This window comes from Thamnophis elegans, chromosome 4, assembly GCF_009769535.1.
Source record: "Thamnophis elegans isolate rThaEle1 chromosome 4, rThaEle1.pri, whole genome shotgun sequence".
Taxonomy (NCBI): domain Eukaryota; kingdom Metazoa; phylum Chordata; class Lepidosauria; order Squamata; family Colubridae; genus Thamnophis; species Thamnophis elegans.
In genome coordinates, this window is record NC_045544.1 from 74,688,489 (window position 1) to 74,710,276 (window position 21,788).

The 21,788-nt window shown below is 38.7% G+C and overlaps 1 protein-coding gene across 3 annotated transcripts in view; it reads right to left on the minus strand.

The window, feature by feature from the left end:
- Window positions 1-2,455: 2,455 nt before the first annotated feature.
- The window catches only part of LOC116508376 (protein SOGA3-like), a 31,212-nt gene continuing 11,879 nt past the window's right edge, over window positions 2,456-21,788 (minus strand). The window contains exons 4-9 of one of the 3 annotated variants that reach the window (XR_004255322.1): window positions 17,974-18,042; window positions 11,778-12,944; window positions 9,065-9,235; window positions 7,383-7,483; window positions 4,283-4,548; window positions 2,456-3,902 (exon numbers count right to left, since the gene is read on the minus strand). Coding sequence is in view for 2 of the 3 variants with exons in the window: in XM_032216965.1 (XP_032072856.1) it covers window positions 7,406-7,483; window positions 9,065-9,235; window positions 11,769-12,944; window positions 17,974-18,042 (1,494 nt within the window). In the remaining variant the exon portion in view is untranslated. Of the gene's footprint in view, window positions 4,549-7,382; window positions 7,484-9,064; window positions 9,236-11,768; window positions 12,945-17,973; window positions 18,043-21,788 lie in introns of all 3 variants that reach the window. The other 2 variants (XM_032216965.1, XM_032216964.1) reach the window with 2 other exon arrangements.

The window sequence follows — 21,788 nt, forward strand, 5'->3', positions numbered from 1 at the left end:
AAATCACCAATGGAACTAACCTTAGGCTATAAAGTGCCCGCAACACTTGCAAGGGATTTGGGGTCAGGACTGGCTGAAATTGGATAGAGGTATTCAGTGGTGGGCTTCAGATTCCAGTGCAACCGGACCGGGCATCCACCACATGCACGCACGGAGTGCACTCATGTGTACTTACCGCCTGCGATGCTCTAGCTGCTCGGCAGAGTGCCGGGCAAGCGCCGTACAATCTGTGCATGTAAGCCCCGATCGGCTCAAATACAGGTAAGGAGGGCAGGCGAACCCTCCGGAGTACCATACCAGAATGGTACCTGGTACTCTCAGCAGGCACCGGCACGCCCTTACCGGGGCATACTGATCGTATCCCACTACTGGAGGAATTGCAGAAATGTTGTACATTTTAGGAATAATAATTAAAATAGGGTTAAGATACAGCCAAGACAAAAAACGTAGGAAAATGTCAAAGATAGAAAATAACATTACATAGACCTATGACAATTTTGATAGACTTTATAGTATTGAGAATTATATGCATTTATAGGATAAATCATAAGTTGTAAAGAATATACAAATATACATTTGGTAAAGACTAAAGATTTTGAAAAAGCAGAGTAAAATTTTCAAAAGGAGAATGTGGCAGTCAATCTATAGCATGCTATATGCTTAAGAGATAAGCAAGCTAGTTTGTTGGGAATTGGTTGGGAAGATGAGGTCAGAACCTCTGTGTAGGTGTAAACCCTTTATTTGTAAATGATAACAACAGGCTGTTAACAGATTCCATCATTCCCACCACATCCTGTCACCATCCCTAAAATGAACATCTGCAAGTACTTATTGTCAGAATAGATTGATACAATTCTTCTTGAATCATTTCTTTAGATGTTTGTTGCTAATACGTAATGTGGTAAAGAAACATATACACCCCTGGTTTAAGTACAGAATCCATCTCAGCCATGCTCAAAAAAAGGGGAGGCAATTTATTTTCTCTACTTAACTATATTTGAAGATGAGTTCCCCTTTTGTGTGAATTGCAGCACAGGTTCACCCCTGACCTTAATAGTACTTTTGGAAAACAAAACAACATGGATTAGACAGGAAGTCACATAATTGTTCACATTTTTTAATCATCCATCACCCTCACATGATCCAGCTTAGCATTAATTTCAGTCAGTATCTTGAAATTCTTGTTTTTCTTTAAATAAAAGACAGCAAATTTCTAATCATTTAGGGGATAGTGTTAGCATTGGATTTGCAAGGAACCATTAATAAAAAATTTGAAACATTTATAATAATACAGGGTGGAATGGTATGTATAATGGTTAGAAGCCAAGACCCCATTCTTTGCTCCTTCCCATGAACAGCAGAAACAAAATAAAATATGAAACACAGGTAGTTCTTGATTTAAAACTATTCGTTTAGTGACCGTTCAAAGTTACAATGGACTGAAAAAGTGACTTATGATTGTTTTTCACATTTACAACCATTGCAGCATCCCTGTGGCCGCGTGATAAAAATTTGGCCATTTGTCAACTGGCATATTTATGATGGTTACAGTGTCCTGGAGTCATGTGATTCCTTTCTGTGACCTTCTGACCAGCAAAGTCAATGGGAAAGTCAGAGAAAGAAAGTCAGAAAGTCATCTTGTTCTTAACTTAGCAACTGCAATGATTCACTCAACAACTGTGGCAAGAAATGTTGTAAAATGGAGCAAAATTCACTTAACAACTGTCTTGCTTAATAATGGAAATGTTGGCCTCAATTGTGGTGTTAGTTGAGGATTACCTGTACAAACAAATTTGCTTAGCTCATGCAAATTCACAGGTTGCAGAATTTAGCTTTTGTTGACATGAAATCGTTTATTTAATACACACAGGCCTATTATCTTATCCTCTTGTGGAGAAACATTTTAAAAAGGCTGTCTGCTCCTGCCTTGTATGAAATTTCAAGGGGATGAGAATTCAAAGGTGGGAGGGGGCCCATGTCATGACACTTAGCCAGGCACCTTAATAGGATCTGTTATTTCATTTAGACTGTTGGAAGAGAAAATAAATCAGGCTATGCACATACTGTATTAAAACAATCAATCACAGGTGATAGCTAATAATCAGTCTGGATTCCAAGAACCTTAAACATATCTATACTGGATACTAGACACAATTCAAAAGCAAAGCTATCTAATTGCTAAAACCATTTCAATGAGAAGAATGTATATGATTAATCTGACCGCTAGAAGTCTTAAAAAGCAAAAATAAAAACAGATTCACGTGGAAGAGTACACAACTGTGTTCTACCGAGCACTTCCTATTTTGCTTTTGGTCAAAATAGATTAACCTTGTCTCCTGATAGCTGCTGATCAATAAGACAGGGGAAAAAATAGCATCATCCATGGATGTACCTTTCACATCTGTGGAATTTTTGTATTGACTATATACACCAGCCTTTTATTTTATTTTGGACTTCAATACAAGGCTGTGTTGATTGGGAATTACAAAAATTAAAACACATTCCTGAACATCACCAGGTAAGGGTACGTCACTGCATTTTCTTGGACACCACTTTAAAAGGCAGTACTTTTAGATTATTTAAAAAGAAACTGCTTAAACATAGAAAGACTTCACAAGGCATAAAGCCGTCCCTACAAAATAGCATCTATCTATCACATCCCCATCCCACCCACCCCTCGGTCACATGGTTCATTTTTCTTCACATCTGGACTTCAATATAACGTGTGGGCTCCCAATGAGCACATCTGTATCACTGAATATAAAGTACTTGGCAGGGACACCAACATGTCATGACACAAGGCAAGTGTTACCAGAAAACCTGAATTTTCTTAAAAGATTTATTTATGCCCTAAAATGTTGTACAGCCTGCTTCTTTCTCTGCACAACAGTGTTGCTGGATAGTAATTCCACTGAAAACCAGTCTCTGGATTACCATGAGTGGCAAAATGTTGAGAGAGATGATCATCTTTACAAATGTCTGTGCACTGAAAAAGGTAAATGAACTTAAAAGTGATAGATCAGTGAAGTCAAAAAAATATGCACAGCTCACTTTGACCTAGCAATGTAAAGAAGAGGAAGAGCATTAAGCATAAATGAGAAATCAATACACTGAGCTAAGTAGCACACATTATATGAACGCCTTTTCTGTTGTTACAATTACAAAAATGCATGCGTTCATTTTTTTTTATTTCAAATAGTGGACCTGTGAAACCTGTAAAAGATATTTTGAAAGTACCTGTTGCCAGAGTTATATATCTTCAAATAAAATAAACCACAAAATGTATCATTTCTATACGTGTATGCCTACAAATAAGCATGTCTAATTTCAGCATCAATAGTAGTATTAATTTTGGGTCATCTAAATACAGACTAGTAATACTTCCTATTCCAACACATGCACCTATAAACACATGATCATGCACACAGCATGTCTTCCTGCTGTTTGTGGGAAAAGTCGGAATGTACAGAATTATACAGTATTTAATGTTTAAAAATGTATGGAGGTGAGGAACCTTAGCATGTCATTTAAAGGAAAATTTACCATGCATGAGCTATAAATATCTATACATATGCGTGATGGGAGGGGTATCCTTCTCTCATTGATAAAAACACTGAAGACTGGAAGGGTGATCAAAGAATCAACATCATTTTTCCAGCATTTCAAAAGTGAGGTTATTGACCAATGTGCACTTGCACATAAGTGATTGTGGTCATGGAAAATAAACCTAGCTTCACTGAGATCCCTCAGCCAAAGTTCAAAGGAGTTCCTTCAGTTATTCTTCTCATAGTAGGTAGTGCTGATAGCAGTCCAGAAGCCCATATAGATCTGCTGGTCAAGCTGATCAAGTTGCACCATTCCCATTTAGCCACTTTAGGAAACTTCAGTGCAAATGTGGTCACCTGAGTGAAAAGGATAAAATAAAACCCCTTCAGAAACACTAGAACAGTTATCAACCCTATAGCAAATAAACATGTTGCTTTTACCAAATAAATTATATGTTTATATTAAGATAAAAACAGATACAATGCAAAAAATGTACATGGTATGCAAGGAAGGTACAAACTATCCCAAAAGCCTTATCATAGTTTTAAATGGCCTTGTTTGTATATACAGTCTATGTACATTAAAGGATGCCAACTATTAATGAAACTAATAATATTTTCATGTTTGTGTGTGTGTCTCTCATTGCATATGGGAAATAAATGCACAACACATCCATCCATAATAAGTTACAACTTGACTCTTGGATCACCATCAGTGAAATATCCTGTTTACTCACACTATTCTCACTTCTGAGAACTTCTGGACATTTTGCAATTCTCAAAGGCTGAGTTTTCCTTCACATTGCTTTATTTCGATTTGTATCCTTGCTTGGCTTTGCTTCTCTTGGTAAAAACTTTGTATTACTGGTGAACAGTGATTCTGACATGGCAAGTCACACCACACTGAAGCTGAGATATGCAGAGTGTTGTTGAACTGTGCTACATAAACATCCTTATTTTCAAAAGATATTAATCAATTATTCTCCTTTGCCTTCTGGTTACACTGGAAAGAAGAAATTTTTTAAAAAACAACAGAAACAAAAAAAAAATTTACAAGTCCAAAACAACCAGGAATGTTAGATAAGAAAGTTTGAAATCACTGATATACTAAATAATTTGTGACACATCTTCTGTAAATGCTATAAAGCCAAATATTTACGGAATTATTTTAAAAGAATAAGCAATGTAATTCTAATACACAGGCTAGATTTTGAACCTACTATATCAGTGCTGGAATAAAGTCTGAAAAGCATCCACTAAACCTACATGTCCAACAAACCTTCCTTCACCTCAATAACTGTTAAAAACTTAGACACTACACAGAAAATTTCAATGGGATAGCAAAATGTGGCTTGTTCATATTTGATTTTCCAAAGAATACAGCTTTATGGATTTCCTGAAATTAAAATTTGAATAGGTCATTAATTTTATCCAAAATGCCCGGAGTGGACAGTTTCAAATTATACTGAGTACATCCTGTGAAGAATCTCAGACTCTTTATCACTCTGTTCTCATACAATGTTGTCTTCAACAGCAGCTTAGGAATGTTTTTCTTAGCATTTCTATACATACAACCAGAGCCCGCACACCTAAAGAATCCTCTTAGATATATAAATGTGAGGGTGTGTAATTGTATCATGGCTTTTCCTCTTCTGAACTCAGCCCTCTGTAGGCTGAAGCCATATCTATTCAATTCCTTGGGCAACTAGAGAATGCTTCTGTAACTGATTCTAAAGATGATAAATGCTTTGGAGGGATTTACCATCCACTTCAGAATAGACAAGTATCTCCAATCTTCTCATTAGCCAATCTTAGACAAATGTATTTCCATTTTAAAGTAGGTTTTAGAAAATATGTAAGGATATTAGTATCCTGGATGAAAAAAAGTTTATCTAGATTCTTTTCAGTCAAGACTTGGTAATGGACTCTAGATAAGTTGCCACATTAGTTGGTCTAGTTGATAACTCTGTATTTTTATGGCTGTAAATTTCCAGATTGTTTTAAACCTGGTAATATACAGATCAAGGAATGGAAGGAAAGAAGGGTCAATTGTTTTCCTCTTTCCTTTAAAACAATTTCTTTGGGGGGAAAAAGGCATATAAAATTAGATTTTCAGTTTAGTTTAGTTCCCATTTTCTGCAACAGAAGGCAATTAATAAGTAATTGCAAGTAATTTGTTATAAATGAGATAGATATTGGTCTTTGGTCGTGTTGATCGATGATCTCTGGAGAGCCAGGGATGGAGGTCATGCCTCCATCCTAGTACTCCTTGACCTCTCTGCGGCTTTCGATACCATCGACCATGGTATCCTTCTGCGACGACTGCGGGAGGTGGGGGTGGGAGGCACTGTCTTACGGTGGTTCTCCTCTTACCTCTCGGACAGGTCGCAGTCGGTGTTAGTTGGAGGGCAGAGATCGACCCCTAGGCCCCTAATGTATGGGGTGCCGCAGGGTTCGGTCCTGTCCCCCCTCCTTTTTAATATCTACATGAAACCGCTGGGTGAGATCATTCGACGGCACAGGATAAAATACTACCAGTATGCGGACGATACACAGCTGTATCTGTCCGCCCCGTGCCAACTCAATGAAGCGATGGACGTGATGAGCCAGGGCCTCGAAGCTGTTAGGGACTGGATGGGGGTTAACAAGCTTGTACTCAATCCAGATAAGACCGAGTGGCTGCTGTGCTTCCCTCCTACTAATTGGCCAAGTGTTCCATCTCTCAGGCTGGGGGGTCAAATAGTACGCCCCTCAGATAGGGTCCGCAACTTGGGAGTCCTCCTGGACCCACAGCTGACTTTTGAACACCATTTGTCAGCTGTGACCAAGGGGGCATTTGCCCAGTTTCGCCTGGTGCACCAGTTGCGCCCCTACCTGAACCGGGAGGCTCTCACAACAGTCACTCGTGCCCTTGTGATCTCTAGGCTGGAGTACTGCAACGTACTCTACATGGGGCTGCCCTTGAAGAGTATTCGGCAACTTCAGCTTGTCCAGAATGCGGCCACGCGAGCGATCGTGGGTGCGCCTCGATTCACCCACGTAACACCTATCCTCCGCGAGCTGCACTGGCTGCCTGTTGATCTCCGGATTCACTTCAAGGTGCTAGTTGTCACCTACAAAGCCCTTCATGGTATTGGATCTGGGTACTTGAGAGACCGCCTACTGCCAATTACCTCCACTAGACCAATAAGATCCCACAGACTAGGCCTCCTCTGAATTCCATCAGCCGCCCAGTATCGACTGGCGACTACCCGGAGGAGGGCCTTCTCTGTGGCTGCTCCGACCCTGTGGAACGAACTCCCCGTGGAGAGTCGTACCCTCACCACCCTCCAGGCCTTCCGCATAGCCCTTAAAACCTGGCTGTTCCGACAGGCCTGGGGCTAAAGACTTGCAGCCCCACTTCGAATGGTATGATTGTTGTGTTTTTTAACTGTGTATGGTCTTTATATTTTGTAACTTTGTTTGTTTCCCCCTCCCTTGAATTGTGAGCCGCCCTGAGTCCCTTCAGGGAAAAGGGCGGCATACAAATAAAGTAAATTCAAATTCAAATTCAAATATTAAAACAGCAATCAACAATCATTGATAAATAAGACAACTCTCTGTTAGATTTTAGAGGGCTGTAGTAAAGTAGGACTTAAAGATCCCAATCATACAGCTATGTCAGTTTTGAATATACATTATAAAATCATTTTAAAAACAAAACAGACAAAACAGTCCCTTAGACCATTATAGAAAACATGAGAGAACAAAATTATTTTTCTGTCTGTTTCATTTTGAAAATATTTTATCCTTGTTTAAGAGGGTAATTAGATTAAAAATGAAATAAACTACACCTACCTTTAAGTATGTGAAGAATCCCTTCATAAGCATTTCAATTCAAACATAAAATAGTAGGAAAGGCATGGGGCATGGGCTTCCAATTCTGGAAAGGACAAGGCCTTCAAAGAAAAGTTAATTACCAGTTTTTCCACTAGAAAATCTCATCTAATCCTATTGTATGAACTCTGCAATGCTCTACAAAAGAAGTGGGGGGTGGAATCAAACACTGTCTTAGCAGCTGATCTGCATGGAATCTGGGCATGCAGAAAAGGATTTTGAAGTATCTTTCAATAAATTCCTGTAAATAGATATTATTGTAACTTCATATTCAGAATATATTAAGTTTTATACTTACATCTACTTTATATCATTTTCAAAAGTAATGTCACATTGCTAATGTTACTTCATAGAGAGAGAGAGAGCGTGTGTGAGTGTGTGTGTGTGTGTCCAAGTATTTATTTATAGGGGGAAAATGTCTGGACTAAACATAATTTCTAATCTTGGATTTTCCCCATTACCAGAGGGAGCCCCCTTGTGGAGTACTGTGAAGACGTTACCATGGCAACTCTACTGTACAGTAGAAGCCATTTAAAGGCACAATCTTAATAGAACACACACCCCAAGGGGTTTTAGGGGTGTCTTACCCCCACAGTATTTGTTTCCAGAGAGTAAGTTATCTGTATACCAAGTTTGGTTGACATTGGTCGTGGCGTTCCAGTGTTATGCTGGAACATACACATACAGAGCCGTATTTTATATATAGATAAAAACAGAAAATAACACCTATCAAATATCACTTATTAAGATTGCAAAATATATTAATACTTATGTGCATAAATTCTATTTATTGCTAGAATAAAGGGTACTCCATTTCATTATCATTTGCAAGAGGGATTATCTAAAAGTAAGAGATAACTCTGACCATGCAAGAACCATCTTTTAAGTCCCCAAGAGCTGCCCTTTACCAGCTCTATCAACAGAAGTTAAACAATTCAGTTAGGGCATAAATTTTCTTTGATCTCAACATATTTTAGAACACTTGTTTTCAAATATAATTGCATATTGCAAATAAAATATATACATTAGTGTAAACCACAAAATTCTTAGTAAGTCTCTCCAGCATTCTGATTTATTTTAAGAACTACATGAGCTTAGCTTTAGAACTGACTTCTAATGTAATTTGTCACTACAGAAAGTTTCCCTAATATAGCCTTCTGTTTCATTATTTCCATTTATTAATATAGTGTTCTGTTGTTTACTATTCATTCAGTTTTAAATTAAGTAGAAAAGCTTTCTCAGGTCTTTGATACCAGAACTCAGAGGAACCCTCTCTCTTCATCATGCCTCACATCTGAACCATTCCATGCCAGCAAAAGAAGGCAAGCAATTTAAATCACCTTTTAGGATGACTTTAGACCTGAAATGTCTGCTTGAGTCAGAGCAAGCCACTAGAATATAAGCTCCTTACAGCACTGCTGATGTTTGTACTAGTCTGGGTAATAAAACATTTGCAAGAAAACTGCCAAGCTCAGAAAGCACCAAGGACCCCTCATTTCAACCCGGATATTCCACTTTATGGGAGTATTTCTAATCTAGAATTGATTTTCGTTTCTGTTAAAAAAAAAGTAACACATTTTATCTAAGCATTACTTAAAAGAAAAATGTACTAAAATGTAAGGATCTGCTTTTCATATTCCTACCTTTTCTGATAAGCAGAAGTCAGATTCAGTGGTGGGAATATTTGTTTTTTGATTTCTTTTATTATCCACATTTTGGAAGGTAAGGGTTGTTCCCATTGTTTTCAAACAAATAGTCTTCAGTGTTTTTACAGCAGCGATTGCTACAGAAACTACAACTCTTGCACTTTTTATCTTGGGAGGATGGACAAAATAAAATAAACTGATAATGCTACAATGAATGATAAAATGATGAAAAAATCTACAGCACAAAAAACAGCGTGAAAAGAAAGACAAGTTTAAATATTGTTGCATAAGAAAGGGATGAAAATAAGACAAGGATGAGAATAAGTAAAATGATAGGCTGGAACATCTGGGAAAGTAAATACAAAAACAAGACAATACTACATTAATCTCAACATTTCAAGAGAAAAAATATGTTCCAGATTATATAATTTAATAATATATATAATATATAGAGTTCCAGATTTCACTAGCAGCACTGGAGGATATGAATGTCAAAAGTCAAAATGGCTATCTCAGCAGTGCAATCAAAGCTTTGTCACTTTTGTACATATATTTATATCGCACTATATATAAAGGGAAGGACTTTTGACCGTTGCCAAAAACCATCTATATATCTTTAACCTTCCCACTGTGGAAGTTGCTAAATCCCATAGTATTCTACTATTTATGAGAGAGAAAGGTTGTCAGAATGGTACACTTGTTTCTTCCCATACCAGAAATACATTTAGGTCCATTCTTCCATTACACACAAAAGCTTTATATATAAATAATGTTGGTGATTATTAAAATAATGAAATAAAGACTAACAGTTTTATCATGTCATGCGACAGGAAAAGGAAACCTGGAGAGCAGCATCTGATATCGTCACACAATCTCATAATATGACCTGAATTCTAACCTCCTTACCCATTGCCTTTGCCATCTCAATATATTACGTCTAAACATGGTGGTCATTGATAGGCCTTTCCTCCATTAAAACTGGCTAGAATTTGTTTTAAACATCTAGGTCAGTGATAGTGAACCTTCTCAGCACCGAGTGCTGAAAAGGTTGGGTGGAAACATCTCCCACACACACACACTTTCATCGGGGCCATGCTCCGGAAAAGCCGAACGTCTGGGTTCTAGCACGCATGTATGCCCAATGATTAGCTGACTGGCATGCATGCACAGGGCGGTTTTTAGCACTGCTGCACATGCAAAGGATCACACTCTAGAAAAGGCGAACTTCCACGTTCTGGTGCATATGCACACCCAACAATCAGCTGGCCAGCACGCATGCGCACACCAGTTTTCGGCTCTGCTGCGTCCAGAAAGACAGCTGATTGTGATGCGCGCATGTGTGCCAGAAACCCAGAAGATAAACAGGCAAGGTCACATGTGCCAGGTGACATGGCTTGTGTGCCACTTTGGGCATGTGTGCCACAGGTTCACCATCACGGATCTAGGCTATTATTCGATCTTCTGGCAAAAAAGTAATCAATAAATGAATGAATGTTTGTGATTCCTTTAGGTTAAAAATACAAACAAATCCTAAAAAAAGTTCTCATGAGACAGCCAAATTTCTCCACACATATTTTGATTTTTTAAATAAAAAATATCAATTTAACAGCTCTAATTGTTTTCAATTCAACAAATCTTTTTGGTATATTATGCAAATCCTCCAATTTGTGTCTAAAAATATCCGTTAATCTCTGCTGTAAATGTGTTATTTTAAAATATATGCTTCCTATTTTAAAATTTTCAAAGCAGTGATTATCTTTAGAATGTATAACCACCTTGCATTACTACAGAAAAGGTAGAGAATGCATAATTTTAAACAATTACAAATATGAGGTTGTTCCTTGATGTTCATTAGCATATAATCACTTCTGCTATGTTACTTCCTTGATTTTACTGTGCAATGATTCTCTCAACCTCTGACAATTTTTGTACTAACAGAGGTCATATTTTGGAGTTGAACAAGGCTGAAGAAGCAGTTTTGCCCAAAGATACACTCTCTCAGCATATTTTTAGCTGACTCCTTTTATCAAGTACTCCAGCAGTTTACCATTATTATTCCCATGAAAAATGTATATAAGAGATCCTTCCCTCTCAATGGCTTTCAGTGCTTATTTTCCTTTTATTACGTTTTGCTTCTGCAGGTTTAGCATAGCTACACATTTTGGAAGGCCGAAAGTCAAGGCTATTTATGTCCTGTCCACTTCCTCCAACGATATTTTTATGTTCTATCTCTATAACTGTTCTTCCCTCTTCTCGTCCCTCCTCCCCTTCTCCTCCTCCTTCCATTGCATTTTTTTTTTACCAGAGTAACTGCTGGAAAGCAGCTGTTCCTCTTCTTGTAACTATTATTTGCCCACCCTGAATAACAGATGAAAAACAAGTGAACTGTGGCAAGAGCAGAGAGACCCAACAGTAAAAGCCAGAGAGCTTTTGCTAATGGATCCATAATGAAACCATGGATCTTGGCAGGTACCCAATATGCCAAGGCATGATACCAACTTGATATTGCTCTTAGTAACAAATTAGAATTAGGCTACAAGCTGCTGCTTAGCCTTTTCTAATAAGCCACAGACATTTCCATTAAGCTGCTGCTTCTGCCATTCTTAATATCCAAGGGGGAAACAAAAATGATTATCATATTTTCCTGCAAAATCTCAGGCATGATATGTTTACCTAGATGGCTTACAAAGTAAAAATCTACCTGACTCACTGACAAAGGTTCGTCTGCACTTCGTTCATCTGAAGATTTTGGAACTTCTAGTCTGTCGATAAAAGCTTGGAGCTCTTTCCTAAAGGCCTTCATCTGGGCGTTGATCCGATAAAGAAGTTCGTGTTCCCGTATCCGACTGCCATCATCCTCATCATCCATAAGTCCAAATAGATCTCCGTTGGCCACATAAATTCTCGCTTCGGTTATGATAGTGCTTGTGTCCGAAATCAGGCGGTCTATCGTCTTGCCCAAGCGTTCTGCCTCACAGCGAATATCCTTCATTTGCTGACGGTCCGTGAAGCTTTTTTGCCACCCTGTCGGTGTTGGATAGAAGGACCTCGTAGGGGTCAAGCAGCGGATGTTGCGGACCTCCTCTGAGTCACTTTCCCCACCAACAGGCCCTTCTCTTTTGCGATGGGGAGGACGTGAATCATCATCACTTTCTTTTTTCCCTGCATCACTTTCAGCATCGCTGTCCCTGGGGCTGCCTCGGATTCCCAGATGTGAGGCCAGATCATAGCGCTGCATGTTGGACATCAGGACTCTGTTCTCATACTGAAGTTGCATAACTTTACCACTGAGTTCATTGATCTGCAGGCGGGTGGCTTTGAGCTCTTCTTGCAATGCCTCTGTCTTGGCACTGTCATGATGCCTTGAAGTATCGTGAGTCCCTGTCTTGTATTTATATTTGTTCAACTCTGCTGTGATGCGCTTATTTTGCTCTTCCACATCAGCCAGGTTTCTTCTCAATAGTTCTGTTTCATCTTCAACTAACTGCAGATGCTGTCGTAACTCTGAGAGAGATTCATTCTGTTCTCCCATTAGGGGATTGGCTGCCCCTGAGAAATCATCTCCTCTTAAGTCATCAAGTTCGGCCTTAAGCCCTCTGTTTTCTACTTCCAGTTCCACTATTTTCCTTCCCAGGATATTGGCTTCTTCCTCAACTAACCTCAGACGAAGTTTCAGTTCGGCTTCTCTTGTGGTAGGTGGGCCTCCAGCTTCCCCCTTTGGTAAGGGACTATCTAAGTCACCATATAACGATCTGTACTTTTGTAGGTCATGTTCAAATCTATCCTTTTCCTTGTCTATTTTGGCCAACTTTTTCCTCATTAAAGTTGCTTCTTCTTTGACAAACTGCAACTGACATTTCAGATCTTCATTATCCTCCTTACAAAAGGGGAGAAAATAAGCAGTCACTTTATATATAAATAAGAATCTTACTTGGCAATTAAAAAAGGAAACCATTGATATTTACAATAATAAAGGTTCCAAATGCCCTTTCTGAGTGTTTCCATGGATTTAGTAGAGACAAAATTTATCTGATTCATATTTTCAATACACAGCATTTTGCAACAGCAAGATAGTCCAACAAGTTTCTCCAAGCAGAAATTAGGTGCCCAATTCGGCCATTCCACACTATGGAGATGCCACGCTATCAGCCCCCTCTACCACAAAGATCCTGCAGGAGAAGAGCAGTCTGGACAACCATGGGATCTGGCAGAGTGAGAGCTGTGAACCATAAACACAAAGCTTTTGCTGTGATCCAGCATAACAGATATAGCGCCCTTGCTGACCTTAATGGGGACACTAAAGAGACAGGTCAAGGTAGTTGTGATAATGATGATTCAAATAAGCAAGGGATCGTGGTCCAAAATGAAGAACTTTCTTTGGAAAGGCAAAATGTGGACACATCAGTCACACAAGAAGATCAAGGTATGTAAAAAGAGAAGTCACCTTCTGGTTGGTGATTCAATTGTAAGGGATGTAAATTTAGGAAATGATATGGAGGTTTTAAAAGAGGTCAGGTGTCTGCCAGGTGCTACTGCCAGCAGTGTATTCTTAAGCTAGTCAAGAATGCAAGTAAGGACTGTGACGTTGATGCTATTATACATCTTGGCACAAATGATCTGTCCCAAAAAGATGTACTTTCTGTGAAGAATGATTTCCAGAGCTTGGGGTATGAACTTAGTAGTATAGATTGTAGGCTTATATTTTCAGAGGTTTTACCAGTATATAAGGAACAAAAAGGGAAGGGCCAGCGTGTAGCAGTTTAATGTGTGGCTAAAGGAGTGGTGTAAAAGGGAAGGGAAGGCTTTGGTTTTATTAGTCATGATGCTGCAGCTGGTCCAATGAAAAACTGTACAAAAGAGATGGTTTGCACCCATCCAAGAAAGGGACTGAGTTACTTGGCATTAAATTCACAGATTTTCTGGATAAACATTTAAACTGAACAGCGGGGACAGAGAATTAATTGATACAGAACATTTCTGTCTCCAGCAATCTAAAACTCATAGGGTTATCAGTGCATGTAACATAGATGTTTCTGTGGGTAAGATTATCACTCCTGCTGTCAAGCAAAACCAAGCATTTAATAGTGAGTGCCATACCATGTGCATGAATCATACAAGTGGTAAGAAAATAGGGGCAGTCAGGCATAACACAGGTTATGTAGACAGAAAACACAGGGTCAATCAAAATGGACTCAAATGTCTATACACCAATGCACAGATATGAGAAATAAACAGGGTGAAGTAAATGAGGGCAGATACAATATTGTTGCCATTACAGAAATTTGGTGGGATGAAACCCACAAATGGAACATACAGCTATAGGGATTTAAATTATTTAAAAGAAATAGACCAAATAAAAGAGGAGGTGGAGTTGCACTATATATAAGAAATAACTATATCTCTACAGAAATAGAGCGCAACAATGATGAGAACTATCTTGAATGCATTTGGGTCAATATTAAAGGTTGAAGGGGAAATGACATTGTCATAGGTCTATACTACAGGCCACTCAACCAAGCAGAGGAAGTAGATGAACCTTTTGTTAGTCAGCTAACTAAGGTATGTAGGAAGCACATCACAATAGTAATGGGGGATTTTAACTACCCTGACATCAACTGGGAAACAAACTCTGCACCAAGTGGAAGATCCAACAGATTCCTAACAAACCTAGCAGACAACTTTGTTTCCCAAAAAGTAGAGAAGGGAACAAGGGGATCAGCCATATTAGACTTAATTCTCACTAACAGAGAGGAAATGATAGAAGATGTTGAAGCCATAGGAAACCTGGGGGCAAGTGACCATGCAATATTGGAATTCAACATTATGCAAACACAAGTAGTAGAACAAAGTCAAACTAGAGTCTTGGATTTTGGATTTTTTCAATAAACTTAGAGAGAGCTTGGGAAGAATTCAACGGATGAGAATCCCCAAGGGGAAAACAACTCAAGAAGCTTGGGAAATTTTGAAAAATGAGATTACAAAAGCTCAGTCTAGCACAATACAAATGAAGAAGAAAAATAACAGCTCCCAAAAGAAACCAGCATGGCTGCATAAAGAACTCTTTGACAAATTGAAAGACAAAAAAGTTAAGTATAAAAAGTGGAAAGTGGGGTACCTAACTAAGGCAGAATATCAGCAAATAGCCTGAGCCTGTAAAGATGAAGTAAGGAAAGCTAAGGTTCACAATGAAGAAAAGCTTGCCACAAAAGTAAAAAATAACAAAAAAAGCTTCTTCCAACAAGAAAAAGGTTAAGGAAACAATTGGTCCATTGCTGGGAGAAAGTGGCAAGAAGGTGACAAACAACAGGGAGAAAGCAGAACTATTTAATTCATTTTTTGCATCTGTCTTTACACAAAGAGATAAAACAGTCTAACCTATCAAAAACAGCACCACAAAAATCAGATTAGGAACACAAGTTGAAATAGGGAAGAAAATGGTAAATGAGCACCTGTCTACCCTAGACGAGTTCAAATCACCAGGACCGGACGGATAACACCCCAGGGTTCTGAAGGAACTGGCAGATGAGATCTCAGAACCACTGAACTATATCTTTCAGAGATCCTGGAGCATCAGGTAACTGCCAGAGGACTGGAAAAGAGCTGATGTGATTCCCATCTTCAAAAAAGGGGGGAAAAATAGATCCAGGAAACTATAGACCTATTAGCCTGACCTCAATACCAGGAAAGATTCTGGAAAAGATAATCAAGCAACGAATTAGCGAACACCTAGAAGTAAACAAAGTAATAGCCAAAAGCCAACATGGGTTTGTCAAAAACAGATCATGCCAGACTAATCTTATTGCAGTCTTTGAAAAAGTGACAAAATTAGTGGACCAGAGGAATGCCGTCGATATAGTTTACTTGGACTTCAGTAAGGCATTTGATAAGGTAGACTATAACCTACTATTAGATAAAGTAGAAGAATATGGGTTGGACAGCATCACCACCAGATGGATTCATAACTGGCTGACCAATCGCACTCAATGAAACTGCATCTACATGGAAGGAGGTATGCAGTGGAGTACCCCAAGGCTCTGTTTTAGGCCCAGTACTCTTCAACATGTTCATCAATGATTTGGATGAGGGAATAAATGGGGAACTCATCAAATCTGCAGATGACACCAAGCTGGCAGGAATAGCCAACACTCCAGAAGACAGGCTTAAGATACAGAAGGATCTTGATAAACTTTAACATTGGGCACTATCTAATAAAATGAAATTCAATGGTTAAAAGAGTAAGGTTCTACATTTAGGCAAGAAAAACAAAATGCACAGCTACAGTGCATTTGCTCAATAGTAGTAACTGTGAGAGGAATCTTGGAGTCCTAGTGGACAACCATTTAAATATGAGCCAGTAGTGTGCAGCAGCTGCCAAAAAAGCCAACACAGTTCTAGGCTACATAAACAGAGGGATAGAATCAATATCACGTGAAGTGTTAATACTACTTTATAATGCCTTGGTAAGGCCACACTTGGAATACTGCATACAGTTTTGGTCGCCACGATGTAGAAAAGATGTGGAGATTCTAGAAAGAGTGCAGAGAAGAGTAACAAAGATGATTAGGGGACTGGAGACTAAAACATATGAAGAACGGTTGCAGGAACTGGGTATGTTTAGTTTAATGAAAAGAAGGACTAGGAGAGACATGATAGCAGTGTTCCAATATCTCAAGGGTTGCCACAAAGAAGAGGGAGTCAAACTATTCTCCAAGGAACTTAAGGGTAGAATAAGAAGCAATGGGTGGAAACTAATCAAGAAGAGATGCAACTTAGAACTGAGGAAAAATTTCCTGACAGTTAGAACAATTAATCAGTGGAACAGCTTAACTCCAGAAGTTAGGAATGTCCCAACACTGGAAGTCTTTAAGAAGATGTTGGATAGCCATTTGTCTGGAATGGTATGGGACAGTGATGGCAACCCTTTTTGGCATCGCGTGCCAAAAGCGGGAGGAGCGCAGGGGGTTCATGGGTGGGCATGCCAAATCCATAATCCTCTGCCCATGACCCCGTGCGCATGCGCACATAACCCCCCACCCACTTATCCACGCACATGCAAACCCCACCCTCTTTTGAGTCTGCAATGATCTCATTTTTCGCCCTCTCCAGGCTCCAGAGGCTTTCTATAGGGTTTCCTGCCTAGGCAGGGGGTTGGACTAGAAGACCTCCAAGGTCCCTTCCAACTCTGCTATTGTATTGTATTGCATTGTATTGTACTGTATTGTATTGTATTAAATCTGCCTCAAGATCAGGCATTTAGGAACAGCCTCACAATATATGCTCAGTAAAAAATCCCAAAGCCAATTCAACGTCATTTAATAATGCTAAACAATCCTGAAAACATATAACAGATTTTATACTTCAACACAAAGGAATATACAGAAAGGGGGGGAGGGAAGGAGGGAGAGAGAGAGGAGATATATATTTTAAAAAATATAAAAATCATGTTTGTTACTTATATATTAGGATTTAGATGCTATAATTTTCTTAATATATAGGTTCAAGGAAGCAATCACGTGAAGTAACTTAATTTTTGACATCTTAAGTATGATTCTTGAGAAAAAGGCACTATTATCCAATAAACAAGTTGGATATTTTTTCAAGAAGATAAAATCATGTTGTTTTTCTCCTTACTATGGTGTCCATTTCAGAGACACTAAAATTATTCATTTTAAATGCAAGAAAATACAATCTCTATAATTTAAATAGCAAATTCAGATTTGTATCTACAGAGAATGAAATAAATGTAGGTATGATAGAGAACAGAATTAATGAAGTCAATTTAGAGCACAAATGTCACAACAATAACAATTTCCCTTTGTTGAAATCCTAAATCTTTCCCTAGCTGTCAGTTAAGGACACATAGTTTACTGCAATGTACTAGGGGAAAATTAAATATATGAAGTCACCTCAGTGGGGGTCTGCTGCTTTTTTTCTGATTTCTGCAAGTCTTTGCTTCCTCTTCTTTTCATGGACTGCTGTAAAAGTTGAAATTAACATTTTACTAAATCTGATGCAATGCAAATCCAATGTGCACGTAATTTTTTTCAGCTGATTCATAAGTCAGAAAAACATCACCTTCACCTTACGTAATATTAGATTTACATTGAATACATAATGTGAAATAAAATCACATTATTGCTTGTCTAGACCAGTGGTTCTCAACCTTTCTTCAGCATAGACCTTCTTTAAATACCTTTTGTGGCTATGAACCATGGCCACGGACCCTCAAAACTTAATTTTATGTCATAAAAAATTTCTTCAAGGCTTTGTGGACTCCCTGTGATGACATCTCAGCCCCCCATGGGTCCGCGGATCACAGATTGAGAACTACTGGTCTGGACACATTTTGAATAATCAAAATATGTGTAAATAGTAAAACAAAAATAGTATAAAAAGACAGAATGAGCAATGGCTTAAGTAAACTTTTCCAAAATGATAAATTCAAGTCCCAGGAAGACCATGTAAAAAGGAATATTAGTTAAACCCAAATGTCTTTTAAACTTGCAAGTTAATTTCTTTCTTTCTTTCTTTCTTTCTTTCTTTCTTTCTTTCTTTCTGTCTGTCTGTCTGTCTGTCTGTCTGTCTGTCTGTCTGTCTGTCTGTCTGTCTTTTTTTCTTTCCCTTTCAGTAGACTATAGGCCTTGAAGGCATGTCATTCTTGGGTCAATCTTTGTTGAAGGGCCCTTTTTTCTCTAATTTCATTGTCAACAAGTCAACAAGTAAATCTTTGGTTGGGGTTACACTCAGAGGGAATCAAAGGAATAGCTTACACTCCCCATCATATATCTACTGGTGAACCTGGACATTGGCTAAAACACCCCAGCGCCTTCCTTCCCCCCTCTTTCACTGCTGCTTCAGCACATGATGTGTCCAATCTTCCCTGCGTTACTCCCAGGATTTTGAATTGGGACTGAAAACCTACTGGTAATCAATGCAGGGACTTCAAGATTTATGTTTCTTTACCATTTTAACCAAAGTTCCTTTGATTTGCAGCGTTTCGGTTTGGAGCCCATTTATTGTTTAAACAACTGGAAACTAAAAAGCATACTGTCCTGTCCTGACTGACAGGTTTAGCACCAGGTTCTGAAAAAGGAGATTTCTAGTCCCATGGTCACAACCATTTTCTGATAAATAAACAACTAAACATGGTCCTCGGATTGTCAGTCAGTCAAATTAGGCATTATATGTTTATCTCAAACACTATAATGCAACTTTTTTTCTCACACATGAAACAGTTATAAACTGGCTACAATCTTGCAGGTTAGTACAAATGCTTTTGTGGGAGTTAGCAAAAGTCAATGGATATTCAATTGCTAGCCTAATAAAATCACAGTGACCTATTTTCATGAACCACAATTTCTGCATGCATTCAGCAATGAGCATCAACTAGACAGTGCTCCAGTTCTCTGCACAAAAACTGGGGCAGTAAAAACAATGGTTGCAAAGTGAATGGTAAAACTACATTTATTTATTTACCGGACTTACTGCATATAACCACCAATCCCATATATGGGACTCTGGGTGACTAACAATATTAAAATTATTTTAAAAATACAAAAAATATAGAACTCCTAGTAGCCAGGAAAAAAATGCAAAGCCACAATAGAACACTAAACATAACCAAGAAACTTCACTCGGGACAAGCACAGAGCCAAGTCTTCAAGGCTTAAAGAAAGTCTTTATGAACAGGGCCCATCTGATCTCCAGAGGAAAAATATTCCAAAGGGTGAAATGTCATGGCTTAAAGAGATTCTCTTCCTGGGCCCCACCAGCTGACATGCCTTAGCTGATGGCCCCCGACCTCTCATTTATGTCAGAACTATTCTGAAGAAAGGATTTCAAAGGCAAGGTTATACAGCTCAGTGATTATGTTATTTCAAAAGATGGCCAAAACAAAAGCAGAGCCTAAACTTAATATCCAGGTGATTTGAAATTAGAACTTCAAATAAAGACTATTGAACCTGAAATAGATTACTGAGAGTAATTGTTTAGCCCAGGTAAGTTGTATTGGTTACAGGAAGCCAGATTCCAACTGAATATTAGGAAAGATTTCCTAATAAGAAGATCAATTCTACAGTGGAATCAATTACATAAACAAGTGATAAGCTCTCCTTGGCTGAATGTGTTCAAGGAGAAACTAGGTAGGTATTCATCAGGGCTGTTTTAAATCAGATGCCTGCACTTAGCAGGGTACTGGATTAGATGGATTAAATGTTAATTTCCAACTTCTGGAATACTTACTTCAAGTCTCAGCTATGGCACTCCACAGAATCAAACTTGTCACCTACACATTTTTTCTTGCCTTTTGCTGTCCTCCATCCCTTACTTATCCTTGATTTGTCTTAAACTGCCAGTGTCTTAAACTACCAGTTCTCTCTACACACACACACACACACACACACACACACACACACACGAGAGGGGGGAGGAGGGGGATTCAATGCTTTCAACCTTTTAAAGTAACATTATGCTATTATTCCATCTCTTGTATACATGCAGCACGATACACAAATTGAAAAGATAAAGTGTACAACATAACATGCTTTTATTATTTCCCTTTGTCCCTCCCTGTGGATATCTCTGCATATAAAATTCCCCCTCCCTGAAATATTATTCAGAATAAACACATTTTTGAACCAATATCAAAGTAAAACCAATCAAGGTACATTGCTTTTATTTTTTCTTTTGCTTCAATAATAACCCTAATATTATTTCAAGTTGTGAACACAGTGATTAAAAATCTTTGTACGTACTACTGAAATCTCTTCCTATCAATCTCTATAGCTGTAAAATCCTTCAAAAGATATTAGATACAACCATTCCCACAATTCCTCAAAGTCCTATTTTCCAATGGAGTAAATCTCCCAATACTGTTGTGTCGTAATATTTTCAGGGCAGAATAAGACCCTGATATAGAATCACAATTACAATTATTCTAAATCAGATTACCGTATATACTCGAGTATAGGCCGACCCGAATATAAGCCGAGGCACCTAATTTTACCACAAAAAACTGGAAAAGTTATTGACTCGAGTATAAGCCTAGGGTGGGAAATGCAGCAGCTACCGGTAAATTTCAAAAATAAAAATAGATACCAATAATGTTTTTGAATATTTATTTCAAAGAAAAACAGTAAACTAGCGGTGTATTCAATGAAATACTTCACTCATGCTGATGTCCCGCTGTGATGATGATGTCCCGTGCAGCCGCGGGAGCGATGTCCCGCCTCCTATGACACACGGCACAGTGATTCCTATTATTGGATCACTGTACCAGAGGAGGTGGGACATCGCTATGTGGCTGCTTGCCATAACAAGGAGGAGATGGGACATCGTTGCAGAGCGGCAGGAGGAGGAGGAAGGGGAATCGTAAGACAGCCCTGCATTATATTAGAACGTGAGGAGGGGGGATGGTGCGGTGTGCGCTGCGCGGCAAACTGACACAGAGGGAGGGGAAACTCACGGGCGCCGGGCCATTCACGAGCGTCACCCAGCGGCATGGCCCTGCCCCTTTTTCTCCTCCATTTTGGGCAAATTTTTCACTGACTCGAGTATAAGCCGAGGCGGCTTTTTTCAGCCCAAAAAGTGGGCTGAAAAACTCGGCTTATACTTGAGTATATACGGTAACATAAATCCAAACTGTTGGTACCTTTTCAAATTAATGGGTGATTAAAATTCTTGCATCACGTGTTTCTAATAATTAGGACACACACTATCAATC